At 38.5% G+C, this 19511-nt stretch overlaps 1 protein-coding gene across 2 annotated transcripts in view; it reads right to left on the bottom strand.

Moving 5' to 3' along the window:
- ak5 (adenylate kinase 5) overlaps positions 1-19136 on the bottom strand; it is a 67203-nt gene extending 48067 nt beyond the window's left edge. Inside the window, exons 1-5 of one of the 2 annotated variants that reach the window (XM_079348916.1) lie at positions 18832-19136; positions 17283-17469; positions 14634-14801; positions 8430-8602; positions 6107-6220 (exon numbers count right to left, since the gene is read on the bottom strand). In XM_079348916.1, coding sequence (XP_079205042.1) covers positions 6107-6220; positions 8430-8602; positions 14634-14801; positions 17283-17469; positions 18832-18891 — 702 coding nt within the window. In that variant the 5' untranslated portion in view covers positions 18892-19136. Of the gene's footprint in view, positions 1-6106; positions 6221-8429; positions 8603-14633; positions 14802-17282; positions 17470-17749; positions 17820-18831 lie in introns of those variants that run through there. The other variant, XM_079348917.1, reaches the window with a different exon arrangement.
- Between the last annotated feature and the right edge of the window lie 375 nt (positions 19137-19511).

The raw sequence follows: 19511 nt of genomic DNA, 5'->3' as shown, positions 1-19511 counted from the left end.
TGTAAACAGTGTATTTTTGAAAAGTGGACGTAATGAACCAAAAGGCTAATGTTATTGCAAACGTTGAAGAGAAACTAATATTTTATACAGTGAAGCTTGAAGCTAGATGTGCACAGTGACTATTTAATATTTAGTTAGTTACTTTGGCTATGTATCTTAAAAGCACTGAGGCTTGACGACTTCGGGACAGATTTCTTTTGGAAGAAGGACTATCAGGTATTTTTGTCTGACCTAAACTCTGGGCCACTAACTTCAAGGACTTCTGTACCGCGGGGTCGTTCTAACCAATCAGCCACAGGCTCTGATTCTTTGTAATTCTTTTATGCACATTTTTAAAGCAAAAGTGCCCAGAAGTTTCTGGTACCAGCTTAACAGAAATTAAGAATTATGGTCATATCATTGGGCCTTAAGTGGTTGTATGGACAAATGAAGCTTTTGAGTCACCAGCTGGCTATGTGGGAAAATAAATTTTTTTTCCCCCTTCGTAGAATTTCTCATTTACATACTCTATGTTAGGTAACTGCTCTTGGAAGAAACAACCCAGGCATCTTATTTGACATTACCAGCTGTAGATAACATGGATTTGCAGGTTATTTTGTCCTGATAGCAGAGCTGATTGGAATTGGAGATTAATGAACTTGCACATGTTCAGAGAAATGTCACCCAAAAGCCAAAATAAACTGTCAGGCTATAACTGGATACTGAAGATGACATACATGAATCTTATAAACTGATTAATAAAATAATAAAATATTCATATTTCAAGGATCAAGCACAGCACTAATCAAGCAAACTAATATGTAGAATTAAAGATTCTGGCTGTAGTTCTGTTTTACCGTTACATGACAGGAGAGGTCTGTGTCTGTGCACGCACAGAGGGCGTGGGGCGCGCAACATAACCGCTAGGCTATTGAGCGCTCCAGCATCTAAACTCTTTTGTAAATTCTCTACAGTAGATCTATTCTACTAATGCTCCCACGGCTAGATATGGTCCTTTTTGATTTTTCAATGGCCTCTATCTGGCCTTTATCTGGTAAGTACATATGTTGCATTTTTAGAATAGACCTAACCTGAGTTATTCACCCTGTTATATAAATGGCCATCTAAGAAATCTTGGCCCGGCCATTAAAGCATTTGATAAGCAATAGATACGTTGAGAGACAATGTGATCCACATGACTGCTGGTGTTACCGTGTTGTAGCAGGCCACTGCATTAGCCAAGTGGTGGTTACCTCCTGTCCAAACATGGTTATGAATACATGCTACTATCTACATGTTTAATCCTCTTCCTCAGAGGAAGAAGAATTGGATCAGGTCTTTATCTAACCCTCAAGGCTTGTTTGCAAACTGCCATCAACCCTTTTTTTAGAAATTATTTTATGTGACAATTAAATTGCATCGTTACAACAAAGAATCATTTCAGCTGACTTAAATTTCCGTGGTTATGCAAAATACAATTTACCAAGTCACAACACGAGATAGGACAATTATTTAATTATGATTCTCCTGGGCTCTTTTTTATTGTGGGAAAGCCCATTAGTGAGTTAGTCACGCACTGGTTATTGGCTCTTATTTACAGCCTTACACGCCAAGGGAAGATTTTGAAAACTAATCTGCTCTCCATTTGAAACAGCTGGAATTGCTGATAATAACCGTTAAAGCACAGCTGTAAGCGCTATCAATAAAATGGGAGTGTGTGAACGGTAGTTATTATCTGGGTAGAAATACCTCTCTCTCAGTAAGTGATCCAGCTGTATGTATCATCTCGTTTCTTTGTTTTCTGCCATTGTGCAGCTTTCAGATGGGGAACATGTACTAAGTGGAATCTGCTGTCAGACGAGGTGGTTCAGGGGACAGCAACTACATTACGAGTTCTCATTACGCCAAGCCATGGCCTTTTCACAAGGATAGGGAGAAAATTTACAATTACCTGAGAGAAGAGGGACTGTAATGAACACAGGACAGAGGGTAGGCTGTCTATTGACGTTAGTGTGAAGAGTCAAGGAATTTATTCACAAACCTTTCTGTATTCAGGAAAAGACTATTCGTGATATGTGTATATTTTTACTGACACTGAAAAATATACACATATGTTACCTGTTTTTAAAAAACATTTAATTATCAATGGACTGTGCAAAAAACTACACACAAACACATTTTTTTGTTTGTTGTCATGGACTTTGCAACTCATTTATTTAAGGACAATCTCCAAGAATATTTCAAACAGTAAGGCTTATGGAAAACAATTTGCCCCAAAATACAGCTCTTAATTCCATGGTTCTAAGCTTGCTATTTACAGCAAGACTAATGACTTGAAGTCAAAGTTTCATTCCTAAAACATGTTGTGCAAAGTTGATGAGAAAATTGCGAATAGACAATAAACAAATATCCATGTCTAAAGAAATTTAAAATTAATTCTCCTTCAACGATTATTATATTAATAGGTTTTGTAATTTAAAGACCATTAATCAACCAATATTTTGATGATCCATTTTTACTTGGAGCCTTTTTTCAAGCACATTTGTCACAAATTGGCTGGTTTCACCTTCTTAAATGTGAACACTGCTTCTAACCTTTGTTATTTGGTCTACAGAGGAAGTTTGGACTGTCAGTTCAACAAAAACAGTAATCTGAAGACATCTTTCAGGCTGTGGGAAGTCCCGAGGCATTTCAGCTTTTTTAAAGTATTGGTTAAACTGCTGTTTCTTGCAAATGTATTAATAATTAAAATAATTGGGGCACAGCCGTCAGAGTTTACTCTCTTTCCAGTTTCTGATTCTATTCACTGCTTCATCTCTAAAAAAGGTATAAAAAGCCCATAAATAAATCTTGAAAAAAATTATTTATATATATATATAAAAGCCTCAGACAGGGACAGCTGGGGCAGTATAACTGACGGATGTAGCTTAAAGGAAAAAGGGGGGTCCTTAAGGGAAAAGGATAAATCATGGTTGATACCTGAACCACCCATAAAGGTAATTTTATACACACACACATGCGCGTGCATGAACACATGCACACATGCACACACGCACGCACGCACGCACACACGCACACACACACACACACACACACACACACACACACACACACAAACAATAAGATTAATTAATGCATTCATTTTTGGTATTTTGTCCCTTTAGGGGCACCGTCTATAAGGGTCTCCCTCTGGTCACAATGATGGTAAAATAACAACAATGTTAATTCCTTTGGTTGCATTTTTGTACATGCTTCCGTGTGTGCATATGTTCATGTGTTACTCTCACTGAATTACTTTAATAATGCACCTCTATTTCTTTCTGTACAGATTTACACTAGGTTTTGTGAACTGGTCTATCTTGTGTGAAATGTAATTGCATTCATGAGTGTATACTATAGTGTATATAAGTGGTGAAAACTTGTAATCTTAATTAGAATAGCCGTTAATGTTGTAAGTTCAAATAATTGACTGTAACAGACAGACTCTACAGTCAGCTGAACGCCCCTGGCTGTCTGAATTAACAAGCCGTTAAACATGCATTAACTGTAAAGATGATGTGATAAAACACCACATCTTTCACTTAGTGTTAAATCTAGAAGAACACCATCTGGTTTTCCCTTCTGTAGCCAACAAACACACATTTAACATCCATCCAGAGCTGAAGTTTAGAAACCTTGTTGCTTTTTCATACTAACACTTAGGATCAACTTTAAACTAATTCAAATAGGATTTGTGTTTGCATTGCAGGCAGCACAGTAGAAAGCACGAAGATTACCTCAGATTTTATTCAGTGAAAAGTTTGTGAGTTTATAGTACACAGGGAAGGTAAAACAGCAGGAACAGGTTCCTTCTGTTCATATAATCCTCGGATTTAAACTAAAAGGCTCACTTCAAAAATTCCTATTTTCCAAAGTTCGTGGGTGTTTGACAGCCATTTTACACACTGCAAAGGATTTCCACTCACACTTATCAGTGATCGGATGTTTAGACAAAACCAATTGCACCTTTAATAATGACCAGAGGCAATCAGTTTTCCCAACACATGGAGTTGAGTCTCTAGCTATTCTGGAGCACGGAGACTGTTCATGAATCCTCTTCCATGAATATAAATTCTATCCAAATCAGACATGAGACTGTGACGCCCTTCTCCCTCTTTCTCTGTAATGCAGCTAAATTTAGCAGGTTTTAAATAGACGCCCTAACACCCTCACAAATTCCCCAACCACTCCAAAATGTATTGAGTGTTAATTCAAAAGTTGATTAAATTTAAGTGAGTTAGAATGTAATCAAGGAAATCAATCCTTCTAAAAGCAATCGACCGTTCTGTGACACTGTTGGACGGTCAATTGTAATGGATCAATTTCCATTAGAAGCCTCCAGCTTCGAAAGAAACACATTCTAAATAAAACTGTGTCTCCCGCTTTCATCGTGCATCCCCTGTGCAATGCTTATTCTCAATGATGTTGATGAATTCAATCAGTGTGGAGTATAGACTGAATAAAACGGTAGACGATAAAGATAGCTCCCCAAAACAAATGTAAAAACATTTAGTGCTCCCCCTACTGTACTGGCTGACTGTATTACAGTTCACGCTAAGAAAAGCACCACAAAGCCATGAATGACAGATCTGTTGACAAATGCATTGCTTAATGCATGAGATTGACAGGGTAGGGGGATAAACAGCAAGCAGACATGTATCAACCACAGGAATCATGGAACGATCTAGAACTGTACGTCTCTGCTTTAAAATGACACAATAATCTCTTCTGCTGTGGGCCTGAAGGATCTTTGCTGGTTTTTTTGTAGCTGAAGGGGCGGGACGTTATCGCAGACCCGAGACTACACAACTCTGCTCCAAAAGATGTTCCCAGCGCAATATATCAGTGGAGGTTCTTTTACTTTTGTATAACGGAAGAAGGTTGAGACATCTCATCCATCTTTCTGTATAGTCAAAAGTTTGGAGACTCTTCCTCCGACTTTCTAAAATGCATTCTTATCTTAAAGATGATGCTTATTTATCCCCAGGAAACAACATCCAACGACAGCATTCAAGTATTTTAGGTCTCAATCAAGTACTCTTTTGTTCTTTAGTTAGGCAGATTGGCGACACAAAGATTGTGTGGACTTTGACCAGGAGACAGGCTCACAGAGTCCTTCCCCACAGCGTGATTTTACTTGTTCATTTCAGGATCATTGAGCATTACAGTGACATGAAAAAGCGGTGTTTCACTGTTGAATAGCTGATCAACAGCAGTAGGGAAAGCAACATGAGCTGAAGGTCACTACTGGCACAAAATAGTCCTTTAAACAGTACAACTGATAAGCACACTGAACCTTTTATAGCTTATGTTTTAGATGCACACAAAAGGATATACTCGGCCATGACATGAGCTAGGAATAAAATTTAAAACACATTAATGTAGCGCTGCAGACCCTGTTGCTGAAGTTTCAGGATGTTTGGATTCAGACCTGAAATAAAGGTGCTTAGAGAGTAAGATATATCCGTTATTGTAAAACACAGATTTTTTAATTTAGCATTTCTTGTTGTGGGGTAAAATGAGCCAACAGTGAAGTTATAATGTTGGGAAAAGATAAATGATGTTACGCTTTGGTTTCTAAGTAACACATTTTGTCCTTATTTTTGGAGTGTAACTGGTCACTGTCTTTCAGTGAGTCTTGTTCTGCTTGAGTTTCTGCCAGTGCTGCCAAGTCCTTGGTAAATTGTGAAATGTTGGATCTCTATAAATAATATAACGAGTACAGAATAGACTAGGCTGCACAAAATGCTGTCAAGTAACATGAGAAGGTTTTAAAAATACACAGCAATAGTCGGGTTTTTTGCAGGTAACAAGGGGGTTATTTTGGTCTGCAGAAAGTACAGTACAGTACAACTGTCTACTTAACATTTGAGCTAATGATTTAAAAAAAATTAAATGTATGCCAGCAACACCTTAAGTGCACTGTACCTGCCTCCAGGGGGCTCTCAATCAAAACAATAACAAGAGATAATGTTGAGGCTAGTGGGGAATCATGGGAGTTTTCTCTGCTACTCCCAGTAGCCCTGCTGTAATTTTACAACTATGTATGTTAAAAGTATTTAAATCCTATTTTCCAAAGGAGACTAACCTGGTCTTCAAAGGACAAAGCCTGCCCCACATCTCGTGGAAACCCATCGATAACAATCCCACTGGCATCCGGGATCTTCATGATCTTCTGCTTGATTTCCGTTATTGTTGTTTCCTGGGAAAAAAAGGCAGAAGATTTACTCAAAATTATTATCACTTGATGCATCAGTTTGTTTTTAAATGTCAAAGGAGCCGAAAGATTTCTACAGTTTTATTGCAAACAATGACCATATCAGTTACAGTTCATGGATTTGTGATCAATATATGTAACTCAAGAATTAGGCCATGTGGCATTCCAAACTGTCATGTCGCGTCAGACAGTTTTCTGGTGGCATTTGAGAGATTTCAACAGCAAATTAATGAAAGTAAATTGTTTCAATTACAAGTGCTCCACTTTATCAATTTGTTACTGCTGCTTGAGTTCCAAGGTTGTAGTTTAGTAAAAACTCCTTAAAAATTAATGAGCAGCTGATTCAGAGCCAAAAATAATAAAACGAAAAACAGCCCCTTGGAGAATTCTACAATACAGTAAATGTGCTTATCCAATATATCTGCATGCAGCCGAACAATATTTTCACTCCACTCAAGGCTACAGAGTGCCAGCATCCTTTAGCATCAATTACTTTCCCATGGCTGGAGGAGGTCAGCATGCTCAAATGTATTTCTCTGGGCAGAATGCATCATACGATATGGCAGAGATACGTGAGCAATGCCCTGCTCTATAAATAACTTCCATCTCTGGCCGTGCCTAATGCCGAGTTACACAGATGTTTAATCTCCCTCCATTCACAGAATATAAAAGCAGCCACCTGACAGACCACAAAGATTAAACTCAAACAACCATCGATAGAAACGTTAATGCATGCAAGATAAAGTAAGACAGGCTAATCCAGGAAATCCATCTGAACCGCTGTATGGCTCAATGCTGAGACAATCATCTCTTACTACTCGAGAGATTATGGTCTCTCATTAACAGCACCAGACAATCATCACTGCAGCTACATTCAAAATACCTCACTCATTCACTCCTCCTTTTAAACACTGAGGTAAACTCAATGGAGATGACTACACTCATTTTAAAACCCAACTGGGACCACTTGAATCTTCACCTTCTCAGTATCCTCTTTATATGACACAAACTCTACCCATCTCTTACAATACTAGTAAGTCAAAGTCAAGATCAGTGAAAGCCATAGGGTAACCCTTTGGTGTTGGGAAAATGCAGTCACTGTGGAAGCACAAAAACTGTAGTGTCCATGAGCGTCTACTTGAGGCTGACTCCAAAAACAAATAATCTCCATAATCATCTATTGATATGGGCTTTTAAATGTGACTACAACCAGATGAATGGGTAATGGAAAGTTTTAAATATAGGAAGAAAGACAACCATGATGGCTATGTAAGTCTGTTATATAAACATATAGGCTACCTGAGCTGACCATTTTTAAGCATACTGAAGCCTTGATTTAATACATCATATTTTTAGAATGAAAAGTATCTTTTGGCTGCAGCACACTGTATACATTTGTTAGCTATGGAAATAACCTTAATACTTGATTGCCATAACAACCTTGCTTGCGGTCTTTCCCTGTTCTTGGCCTTGTTATAAGACAATGAAAATGACAATGATGCCTGTTTATAACCTTTAATAGCAACCAAGGCCATCAGGAAGAAGATTGATCTACTATACATACTTATGTTTAATGCTTGTAGCACTACATCCTTGGAGCACTGCAAAAAAGCCTGTTTTTTTTTAACTTTTTTACAGTTTTCCACTATTAAACAGGTAGAGGACAAGATCAGCAAAGACAATTGTTATTGGTTTGTCCACAGTGGACGCCAAAACCAACGCAAACAAAAAGTACTTCTGAGGAGCTTTAAAACTTGCTAACTTCAAGTTGATGGCTATCTGGAAGAAGAAAATCATTGAAAAATAATTATTTACATCTTTGGATTTTAGTTAAGGTTTCAGCAGTTTTAATGATTTTTTGAATGATCAGCATTTTATTCTCAATTTCATACCCATCTTGAAATGAGACATGCAAAGCTATAGTCGGCATTTTCTACTCAGTGTATGAATGAACAGGTGCAATAAAAGCAATGAGACACAGGTGGTCTGAGCCTCTTTTTTTTCACAGGCAGAGTCATTATGCTGCAAAGAAGGATGCTAATAGGACGGATAAGACTCCCTCTCTGCCGCATGCTGATGATTTAGATGAGGCTAATTGGTCTACACACACATTATGATAATGACCTGCAAGAGCCTCTGTCCTCTCATTTCAACACTCTCCCTTTTCTCTCTCTCTCCACTGTTCCTCGGCTACCTGTGGTGCCAGCTCTCCGTTGGTGATGATTTTGGCAATGAGGCTCCACTTTCTGTTGCTGGTGGCGTTGTGGATCATCTTCTTTCTCAGCAGCTCGCCCACGGACACGTACTGGAAGCCATAGCGCTCAGCAATCTTCAGGCACTGTGTTCCTTTGCCACTGCCAGGGCCACCTAGGCACAGAGATATAGAGAGAGAGATAGCTGTGTTTTGGGAGAAATGTATCGATGTGTGTGTGTGTGTGTGTGTGTGTGTGTGTGTGTGTGTGTGTGTGAAATCTGTCTGTGTGAGTGTGAAACATTACATGTGTGGGTGTGTGAGTGTGGGCGAGTGTGTGCACCAGGGGAGGGAAAGCCAGACTATGTGAGACTTTTTTGTGCGAGATGTTGTTTGTGGCACTGTTTCTCTCTTCGTGACTGTATGTTTCTGCTTTAGTGTGTTTGCAAGTTGAATTCTTTGCATGGGAGGAGGGCAGGTGGGTGATGGGTGCAGATGAGACAAACAGGTATTTGTGAACCTCCTACATGTGCTAATAAATACTCGTCTTTTCCCCTCCTTCTCTCAACCAAGGAGATGCAGAGGAGCAACAGCAGGCGTGGATAGTTTGACTCTGGATAGTTTAAAAAGCATCTTTACAAATATTTTTCCTAATCAAGTTAATAACTGTAAATAAAACTAAAATAGTGCAAAAAAATAAATAAATAAATAACTGAAGCATAAGAAACAGCCTTTGCAAAACAGATAACTGAAGCTAAATTGTTTGTCGACAAAATCATTTAAATTATAGAGAATTTATGTTAAGACTTTGTCTTCGTCATGTCTGGGCCAACATCTACAATTACTGTACTGTTGTTTTGCCCAGGGGTTTTTTTGTGGTTACTCAAACAAGCACTGTGTGACACATATCCCTTAAGGCTTGTCTTCTGTGGATGGTGCTGGTTACTCATCTTAATATTTGAAAATGTTTCTTTTCTTTTTTTAATGGGTAGGATGTCTTGACTTTGTATTACATTTTTCTGGCCCCTTTGCGTCTTGCCTCATGACAGATATCCTATAAAAAGTCTAAAGCTAACACTTAACCGAATTCAAACTGAACTTAAACTTAGCATTAAAAATTAAACTAAAATTACAAAGCTTATTAAAAAGCAACAGAAATAGAAAACAAAAACTCAAAATGAAATTTTGATAACAAATATTTATATTGAATTATATGCCAAACTATTATAACCTTGCTTTGATAAGCGCTTGTTTAAACATCTTAAATTTTTACTTAAAGTCTTAAAAAAAAGATATTAGTCAAAAAATATGAAATGATGGTTTGGAGTGGGATTTCCATAGGTTCCAGTTATGTGGATTTCCAATCACTGTTGATAGTAAATCTAGACAGGTAAAACAATCAGTTTGTCTGTATGCAATAAGCTCAGTCCTCCTGCTATTTGAATAGTGCCTACATCTAGATGATTGTATTGAGCAGCTGCATACTTGGTATAACTGTGCTGTGGTTCTTTGACTCTAAGTCGTGAGTAGAAACCCAGACTTAAATAGCCTGTTGCATGGCTAACAAATACATCAGTTGAGGGCACAAGCATCAAATGTGTATAGCCTTGTGAGCCACATCTGAGAAAACAAGAGATCATGGGTAACAAATGCAGGGTTGTCCAATCCATAGGCCTCATTCTGATGGAAAGATAAAGTTAAAAACTGTGAAATTCCCCTTTTAATGGTGCCAGATAGACATGTTAGGCGAGCTGTCAGTTTGCGATGAGGCATCAATAAGTGCCTGTAAAAGCCATCTGACAAACTGAATGCTGCTCTGCTGTTAGACGAATAGCATTTCAGAGGATTTCAGAGAAGCTACAGTAACTACTGAAATGTCAAATCACAACAAAATTGCTTGGGGTTGAAAGGCAAGATAGAAGTCAAATGTGTCTAGGAAAGGTTGCCTTTTCCATCTTGGTCATGGTGTTTGCAATTGTACACATTTATAGAGCAAATCAGTGCTATAGTATGTGTTCTATTTGGCTGGCTGTTATTTAGAAGGTTGAAGAGTTATAATGAATGTTGTATAATGTGTTTAAAGGTTCACTGGATCACAATTGCTGTTCCTATTCATGTGAAATGTTTTTCTGTTTCACTCAGTGTACGTTTATTCTTGTGGATCAGCAGAGCAGAAAGTCTGTCAATCACTCTCGCCCTGTGTTCAGAAGCTTGTCAAGTGTGCAGATGTGTGAATGTAGGCAAAGTTCACATTTCTTGTACCTGTCTTCACACACTAACCCCTGTCACTGTACATATGCATAACAAAATGCAACGCAATGAATGGCTCTGACTAGACTGTCATACTGCACATGAGGTTCAATGCATAATGCTCCTCTCTATGACAGCAGGCTTTTTGACCCTCTGTGGTGGGAAAACACATCACATGACCCAGGGTGTTAGAAGCACACTGAGGCCTTAAGCGATTCAGTTCCTTTTCATGGCGGTTTTGTTTGCTGAAAAATTAGACAACTAAAAAAATCTAATGAATATCCAGTGTCTTTCAGCTTGAGCAATGCAGCAACCTCTGATGCTGAAAAACAAATTCAATGTGAAAGTGTGAAAAGCTGCAGGCTCTCCAAAGAGTCAAAGGCAGGCTTCAAAAACCAAGGAACCTGTTTGCCAGGAGGCTACGGAACCACATCAATTCCACCTCATATAGAAAGTTAGGAGTCACCATGTCCAATATGATGACTTCCATTTTTTGGGCTTCAAAACCGCACACAATGTATGATGTCATTGAAAAGACTTCCATGTTTTATACAGTGTGGTTGAAACACAAGCTACTGGCATACAGTTGCCCGGTCTCAAATTTACAAATCATGATGTCTACATCGGGCCACAAACACAGCTCACCCTGAATACAATCTTTTCACCTGGCTTGTTAAAATGTTAAAAATTAAAGACGAATTGAGGATGTCAATCATATTGCTGTAAAGACTATGATTTATCATATTTAAACTCACCCATAAACATCTTCTTCATTTCTTCTAAAGATTAACAAAGGGACAAATAATAATAATAATAATAATAATAATAATAAAATAAAAAAACAGCGAAGGGCTCAATATTTTTTGTTTGGAGTACTATGAAGTCATTAGGAAGTTGAAAAGTAAGCTTTAGATTTTCTGCTGGGCATTTTTTTATGCGATAACTTTATTGGGTGACAATTTGTACTCAGCCTAATGTTACCCTGTTTTATCTTATGCTCATTCTATTTACACGGTGGGACAGCTTTGCATACGTCACAATAACAAATAAATGTTTTAATTTAAAAGTAATCTATGCAAATAGAAAATATTAGGACAGGATTTGAAGCTAGTTTGCTATCTGAAGACTGGTGATTTTCAGCAGTCACATCTGTCTTTAACAGGTTGCCAAAGAAAACGCAGCAGTCAGCACATGATCAAGGCTGAAGTCTGCACACTGGACTCTGTTCTTGAGCGTCACAGATCGAGAGCAGCGGTGGTTTCTTCTATACTTTGAAGCTAGCGCTGGATGTGGTGTCTTATTCCAACAAACGTTTCTGAACCTTTTGGGAAACTAAATCTATAAATGAAATAGTGTGGTAAAAAGCTAGACTTCACTTCTATCTTTCAGTATTTTTAAGAGAAGGACCACAATTTTAACAATGTATCTACAGTGTGGCTCTTGGGAGGGCAGTACAAATATCAACTCCCTTTCCTGTTCAAACAGTGAGCCAGTCTGGTCCTGGTTGTGTAGGAGAGGAAGATGAACTGCTGCCAACATCTTTGGAAAGAAGTCAAGTTTTTAAAGAAAAATACACATTTTAGCTGCTGGCAGAGGGCCTTTTCTTTGTCCTCTACTAAGTTAGTTCTGCAAGACAAACTTAATTAGATAAAACTAGTCCTAGTTGTAGCTTCATATCAAAAATAACAGAGAGAAAAACACTCTTCTTGAAAGCTACATCATTAGAGCATCTCCGATCTAAGGACCATTTGAGGACCATTTCAAATTGTCATTATTCAGACCATCATCTCCTACTTAGTTTCATCTTTCAATTCCTACTATACTGCATGTATGTAAGGGAAATAATTGGAACAATTAGAAGCAAACGTACCATAGCTCTGCTTAAAAGGAATTGCGGGCAATCTCAGTACCCTCGAACAGCAACCCTGAAATTTCAAAGCAGCTGTTTTTTCATGATCTTAACAGCTATTCAGGTTACTGTGGTTTCTCTGTTCAATTAAAAGATACCAATATATTTCACAACATATTCTCAGAATGGTAACATATAAGGTTTTCACTAGAGAAAGGGGATCAGAGAGATATGCTGAAGTATTTTTAGCAAATGTGCACTTTATCATAGATCTGAGTGTTTCATAATGTTCAACCTCATCCCCTCCCAGGCTCTTCCTGACCAAACGTATCTTTGTCAGTCTCTCTCCCTCTCTCTCTGCAAACCTGATGGACAAAAACATTTGCCTTGAACCTCCAAAAGAGATGACAGCTGCTGCCCCCCTGTTCTATCCCTCTAACGTCTGGCACACTGTGCTCACAAAGACAAGAGCAGAACTGGCTTTGTGCTGCAAGGACAAACAACTGTCATCGACACCATAGCCAGAGTCCCGAGTCCACCCTTGGAAGCCAAACATGATGTAGCAGAAGGTTGTTCGGCAGCTTTAAGAGATAAATCTAAAGAGATAAAACTATTTTTAAGAGGGAAATCAGCTCATCCAGTCTCATTGCTTTTATTGCATTACAGAGGTTTGTAACTTATAAGACTGATGAAAGTATTCAGCGGGCTAATGCAGGCCCATCAAGGAAATCAGATTAGGAGAGCGTGAGTGTCTAACACAGAAAGCGACATGCAACAAGCTCTCCCCTGCTCATACCCACAGAGAGAGGCGGGGCGTTGTCAAAATACCAGGAAACAACACACACTGATATGCACACACATAAACACAGGAGTACATTCCTATGCAGGTCATGTATTTTTAGATCATAACTGAGGCAAAAATAAACTTGAATTTAGTATTATGTTGACCTTTTTTAAGTGGATAAAGCTGCTGTCAGGAGATGCATTACAAGGCAATAGCTTCACTTTTTGTTTACATATGAAATGATACACGACCTTATTGTTTCTAAAGTAAAACATGAGTCTGTAGAAATCCAGATTTTTGCTTCAAATCTAAAATATCCGAAGAACACTCAATGAAATATATGTGAAGTGGATGTAGCAAACATAATTTCTCCCACTGTTTTGCAGAGTACACTTTGTATCCTTCTTGTATCCTTTTAATAGTCAGTCTTTCAAGTTCCCAGTCTTGGTTGAAGGATTGCTGTGGTGGTGACTTCTTTACAACAGGTCTTTTCACCACGGTAACAGCTGACCCGCCTTTCTGTTAAACGGCGCCATAAAATCTAAATAAACGTCATGATTACGAAAAATCAGTTGTGAATAATATCTACAGGGATGTAAACTCATCATCTAGCTTGTTTATTCTCTCTTTTTGCTTCATCCCTTCTTGTCCTCTTCCATCTCTTAGCCTCAGACCCTCTGACATTAAATCGAGATGGTTTAATTGGCGAGTGTTGTAAAGCAGGCGAACAGGTGAACTGTTAACATGTTGGTTTAAAACTACTGTTAGACAACAGCGATGTTAGCATCCAACCACTACCTAGCTAACATTAATATCTGAAAGGAGCACAATGAAATTAAACGTGTCTGAAGTGTTTGTTAATGGTAATATTTGCTACAGTTATGTTCGAGGCAGATAGTTTTGGTGCATCTGCCAAGGTTGCTAGGCGACAGGAGCAGTTTTTAGAATTGAAAGGGTAAAGGCTGAAACAGCTGAGGACTCAGACAAGAAATCCTCTATAAACCCGACTGTCTCAGGTCAATGCATCTGTGCAGTCTATTAAGGCTATAGGGTCCTTTGTAGGCTGGATCCTTTGAAAGATGCCTCCCTTGAATTGGGACAAAGCTTATGATTTATTCTTAAAATCCCCCAGACTGTCCTGACCAATAGAAAAAATGGACATTGGCTGCTCTTGTTTAATCAAGAGGGTGTGTCCATCTCTCGTCTACTATCTTTAATGTTTGCCTCTTAGTGGCATCATTATTGTGATTTTTAAGGAATTTTAATATTGTTAGTATGAACATTTCAGATGTTTTTGTTTCCTCGTGTGGTGCTGGTACTTTACCGATGACAAGGATGACTTTTGGTCTCGGTCTTGATGGATCAAACACCTCGTACTCCTCTATGAGCTCTGCTGTCTCCGACAGGTCTGAGTCGCTCTCAATGGAAAACTGGCTGATAGGAGGAAGGCGGTCATAACGTCTGTAGGGAAAGTTGGGACTGTCTGGCAACACTAGAAAAAACAGACAGAAACACAACAAACACAAAAGTATCAGTGAGAACCAATTTATCTGTTTTTGTCTGAAGTATTGCTAAAGAAACAAACATGTTTTTCCCACAGCCTGAAGCTCTAAATGAACATTTATAGCCTAATGAATCCATTCACTCATGTTTCATGAATTTGTCTGACAAATGGGAGAGTAATTGTGTCTTATTGATCAGGTACAGAGGCAAATCAGAGTCCCATTTCAGAACAAAAACACAAACAAATAAGCTCAGCCTTTACAAATAAACAAATGGTGAGTTTAATATACTGTAAATCTGTGTCTGCTGGCAATTAGACTTTTGCCGCTTGCGGTAGAAACACTGATTATAGCGTTTACAAAGAGATAGTGTACAAATCATTACTGCCTGCTAGTCCAAGGAAGCAGAGCTGCAGATATTAAATGTTGATTCACATTTAATTGTTTTGATCATTTGGGTTTTACAGAGTCAAGAGAGAACAGAGAAATTATGTAATAAAAATATCTAATAACAAACAAATTGCCCTTGTTAAGATGAAAAAATTTTGGAAAAAAAAAAGTTTGCAAATGAACTCTAATGCTGCACCGCCTGATACAATCTGTACCCGTTTTTTGACGCAGTCAATCAAGGTGAGATGCTTTTCTAAAAAGCATTTTTAATTCCAGTAAATGATTTGAAACATGACAGATTTGAGCCTCAGCCTTCTTTCAAGAGATGAATTGTGTGACATAAGAATCTTTTTCACTGACTAGGTTGCAGCTCCAAGCAGACAGACGCTGTAGCTGGTAGGATTTCAGGCTACTTAACAAACGAGACGATAAGCAGGATAAATGGGAATTTCGAGAAGCTGACAAAAGTTTTCTCTTTTATATAATCTTCTCTTCATGGTATGCATGACTCTTCTTCCTCGGTGGTGTGCCTGTAAACTTTAAAATGCAAAACTCACACTCAAATATCATTGGTGCATTGAATTTTCATGCGCACACCTCGCCATGCATCATCAAACAAAGAAATATCTGTTTGAATTCAAAGTAGACTCGAAAAAAATATGCAAAAGTCACATATAATTAGCATATGAGCACAATTTTTCTCCTGCAACTTTCACTTGCTGAAAGCACAGCAGGAAATCTTTAAATCATTAACTTCACATGTTCATCTGACACTGACCTGTATGTCTGGCTCAATAGAGAGTATGTGATGACTGTATTGTAGTTTTGTCATGGCCTATCTTTAATAAAAATCCTGTGGAGATTCTAATTATTTAAGCTGCCTTTTCATACTTCATACTTGAAGGAGATATTAAACCACTATACTAAAATCAATCTTGACAACTAAAAGAACAAATAACTTGATTTATTCTCTTTTTCCAACCAATAGGGTACAGGTTACTGTGTTAGATGATCCTATTTTTCAGTGCTATATTTATATTTTCCTTCTTAAATTAGGTCTAATTCTGTACAGTGGCTAACTAACTAACTAATCCTGAGTCAGTAACAGCTGCACAGGCATGGTCAAGGCTGAGAAATGGACATCAGCACAGATCTGAAGTTGTTGCTTCTACACTTTGGTTGTGGTGTGTTTTTGTTGTGGTTTTTGGTATCTCAACAAATGTTGCTGACCCTTTTTGGGGGAACTGAATCAATCATAGTGTAGAGAGAGATGCAAACAGCTGTGATTCAAACTGTTCCTCAAGGAATCTTTCAAGGTCTTATTTTTTCACTCAGTGTACAAATATCGACTCCCTTTCCTGTTCAAGTAGGGAGGCAGTCTGGTCGGGTTTGTGTAGGACAGGATGATGAACTGCTGCCAGCATCCATGGAAAGAAGTCAAGTATGAAAAAAAATTGTTTTGGCTCTGAGCAGGCAACTATTTATTCTCCCTTTATTAAATTAATCAAACACAAATTGATTAAACAGCTTTCTAATACTTCTGTGTTTAAAGTCCTAAGTGTTGGGCTGCATCTACCAGGACAAGATTGATACTGGATGTGTTTTAGGGCCACAGCAATACTGAACTTTTTGATTAATCTGCAGAATTATTTACGTGTATCACTTGCTCTTTTAGAGAAGAAAAATACAAACTTGAATGTTTCCATATCTGCCACTTTTGAGCTCTTCATCTGCGTTAGATGTTTACTTGGCAGCCAGTTTGCTCAATGGATAAAAAAGGGGAAATACCCAACATATAAAAGAAAGACTCCAGCCACCTTTAGAAAGTGAGCTTTAAAGTTAATTCAAATTTTTTTATAACTCTTTCTCAATTAAGGTTGTCTAGTTTTCTGATATTTTATATTTTTGGATACTATGTGTTAAAAAAATACAATCTGTGTGATTTTTCAGGATTGACTGTCAAAAAGTACCGAAGATATGAAAAACTACAGATCTCCAGTTACATACTGATTGACTCACTAGCCTGATAGTAGCAGCTTTTGTGTGTTCACCGCTCTGTACACCCAACATACGCTGCTCACCATTTCTGAAGAGGGACCTGCGTGATTGGCCGCCATTGAGAGGAGGAAGTGACTTCTTCTCCTGTCCCACAAATGTATCCCACCGCACCTTGTCCGGTCCTCCGAGCTCTGTGACTTTCTTTAGGCAGCCCTCCAGATACTCAATGGGGTCGTCGGGTCGGTAGTACATCAGACCTGTCAGCAGGCTCTAGAGACAAACATGGAGTATTGAGGTACAGTGGGAATGTGGAGACGTTTGTTCTAGTATCACAACAATGAGGGGAAGTTTTGAAGTGCAGAACTGGTTGACTCGGCTCCACCAGGGAAACGAAACATCATGTTTACAGACTCCACAAAAAATAAACACTTAGATGACCTGTCATTATCCAGGAAGAAAGCCAACCACAGTGATGAATGTGAGGGCAAACGTGTTGCCAAAACATACAAATGCATATTTGTTCCTCCCAAACCTGAATACTTCACAATACCTTCCCCTGGGAACCCCTGTTTCATCTTCCCTCCAACAGCAGCATGCACTCCAAACACAAAGCTTCTTCCAAATGGAAATGATCTCATGTGCTAATTTAGCTGATTGATAATGAAGCAATTGTGAGCTGTAGAATTACATTGCTCTACTGATCATGCAGCGTCACCTCAGCTCAGCGTAATTTCATCTGGCTGTAAATAAACAGAGAGTGGTTGCTTTCATACATGAGCTGCATTACAACTGAGGATTAAGCTTAATTAAGGTAATTGGCCATTTTTAAAATCCCTAAGGAGAATAAATGACACTTTAGTATTACATTTCTCTTTGCCTGTCTATGGAGCTAGAAGAAGTTTATAATGGCTTGCCTTAATTGCACTTTAAGTAAAGCTCATCTTTAATTATGCCTGTTAAGACTTCACCTTCTGTACACAGACAGGAATCTGCTACAATGAGCAGAAAATGACAAAAACAATAATGTAAAAATACCACACAAATTCTGCACTTAAGAGAGAAAACAAAGTTGGCTTAAGAGACATAAATCCTTTACTGATATAAAATGAATGGACTAAGAAGAAACAGAAGTTGACCAAAAAAACAAAATCATCCACCAGAAAAATAAAAAAGCAGCAATAACAATACAAAAAAACTCTAAAAATATAAACAAACTGACCTCAAAATAAAGGAAGGTAAAATGCTAACAATGAGATGATTGTATTTTACTGCATTTACAGTTCACTTCTGAAATGAGGTTAATCTGTTTTATACCATGCCACAGCCCTCTAATTCTACTTTTCATAATAGCAGACGGCATCTCCAGCTGCATCTCTGCCTTAACTCAGCTCTGTTCAGGTGAGCAGACATTTACAGCTTCTCTCATTCTGATGACGATTTGGAAGAACAAGTGCCTGTGGACTAGGAAGTATGTTGATCTCTTCACTTCAATGAGACGCGCCTTGACTAACCATAGGAACATGTATTTCACATTATAAATACTCCTCTGCCATGACTCTGAAATGTATTTTCCATCGATAGTTTAATGTGTTAAAATAACACGCTATTCCCCCTTAGAAGCGCATCTCTCACCTCAAACAGTTGAGGTATCTCCCGCCGCGCGAGATACTCCTTGGCATCGTTGGTATTCATCTCCAGCTGGATTTCCACTGAAATCACAACTTGTCCAGGGCGTGTTTTAGTTTTTCTCCTTCAGGCGTCCAAGTGCCGTGCAATGCCTAATCTTTGTTAATGACAGAAAAGCTCAACGCAGTTATTCTCTCAACGCATTTTTGCCTCGTGTGTTCACTTTACAACTGAATTCCTGCAGGCAATGACACCGCGCCACCCTCCTCCTCCTCCTCCTCCTCGGTGATGCGGATGCGTGACTCCTCCGTCTTCCCTCCTATAGCGCTCCGCTTTAAGCACGCGCCGTGTGCGTGTTCAGGCTTGCATTTGCGTGTGTGTGTCGCGACGTTGGTACGAGAGTCCGCTGTGCCAAAGACGCACGCACCTCCTCTGTTTCGCGTTTTTCTAGATAGCCTGTAGTCCCTGATAAAGCACAAGAAGTCCTCAATGTATTCAATATGCAGAGTTCTGTATCTCTGTTATCTCTTAGAAGCTTGTATTTGATTATCTCTGAACAAATATAGCAAGCCCAGGTCATTTTGAATCTTAAAAACAGTCTTTGCGTAACTTTGCTTATTTACGAAGTATTTCTGAGGCATTTAACCACAACCAATGGCCATGCACACTTTTTTTTTTTAAACCTT

This window comes from Symphodus melops (assembly GCF_947650265.1).
Source record: "Symphodus melops genome assembly, chromosome: 7".
Classification (NCBI taxonomy): domain Eukaryota; kingdom Metazoa; phylum Chordata; class Actinopteri; order Labriformes; family Labridae; genus Symphodus; species Symphodus melops.
The sequence above is the reverse complement of the archived record's forward strand: the minus strand, read 5'-3'. Positions and strand labels throughout refer to the sequence as shown.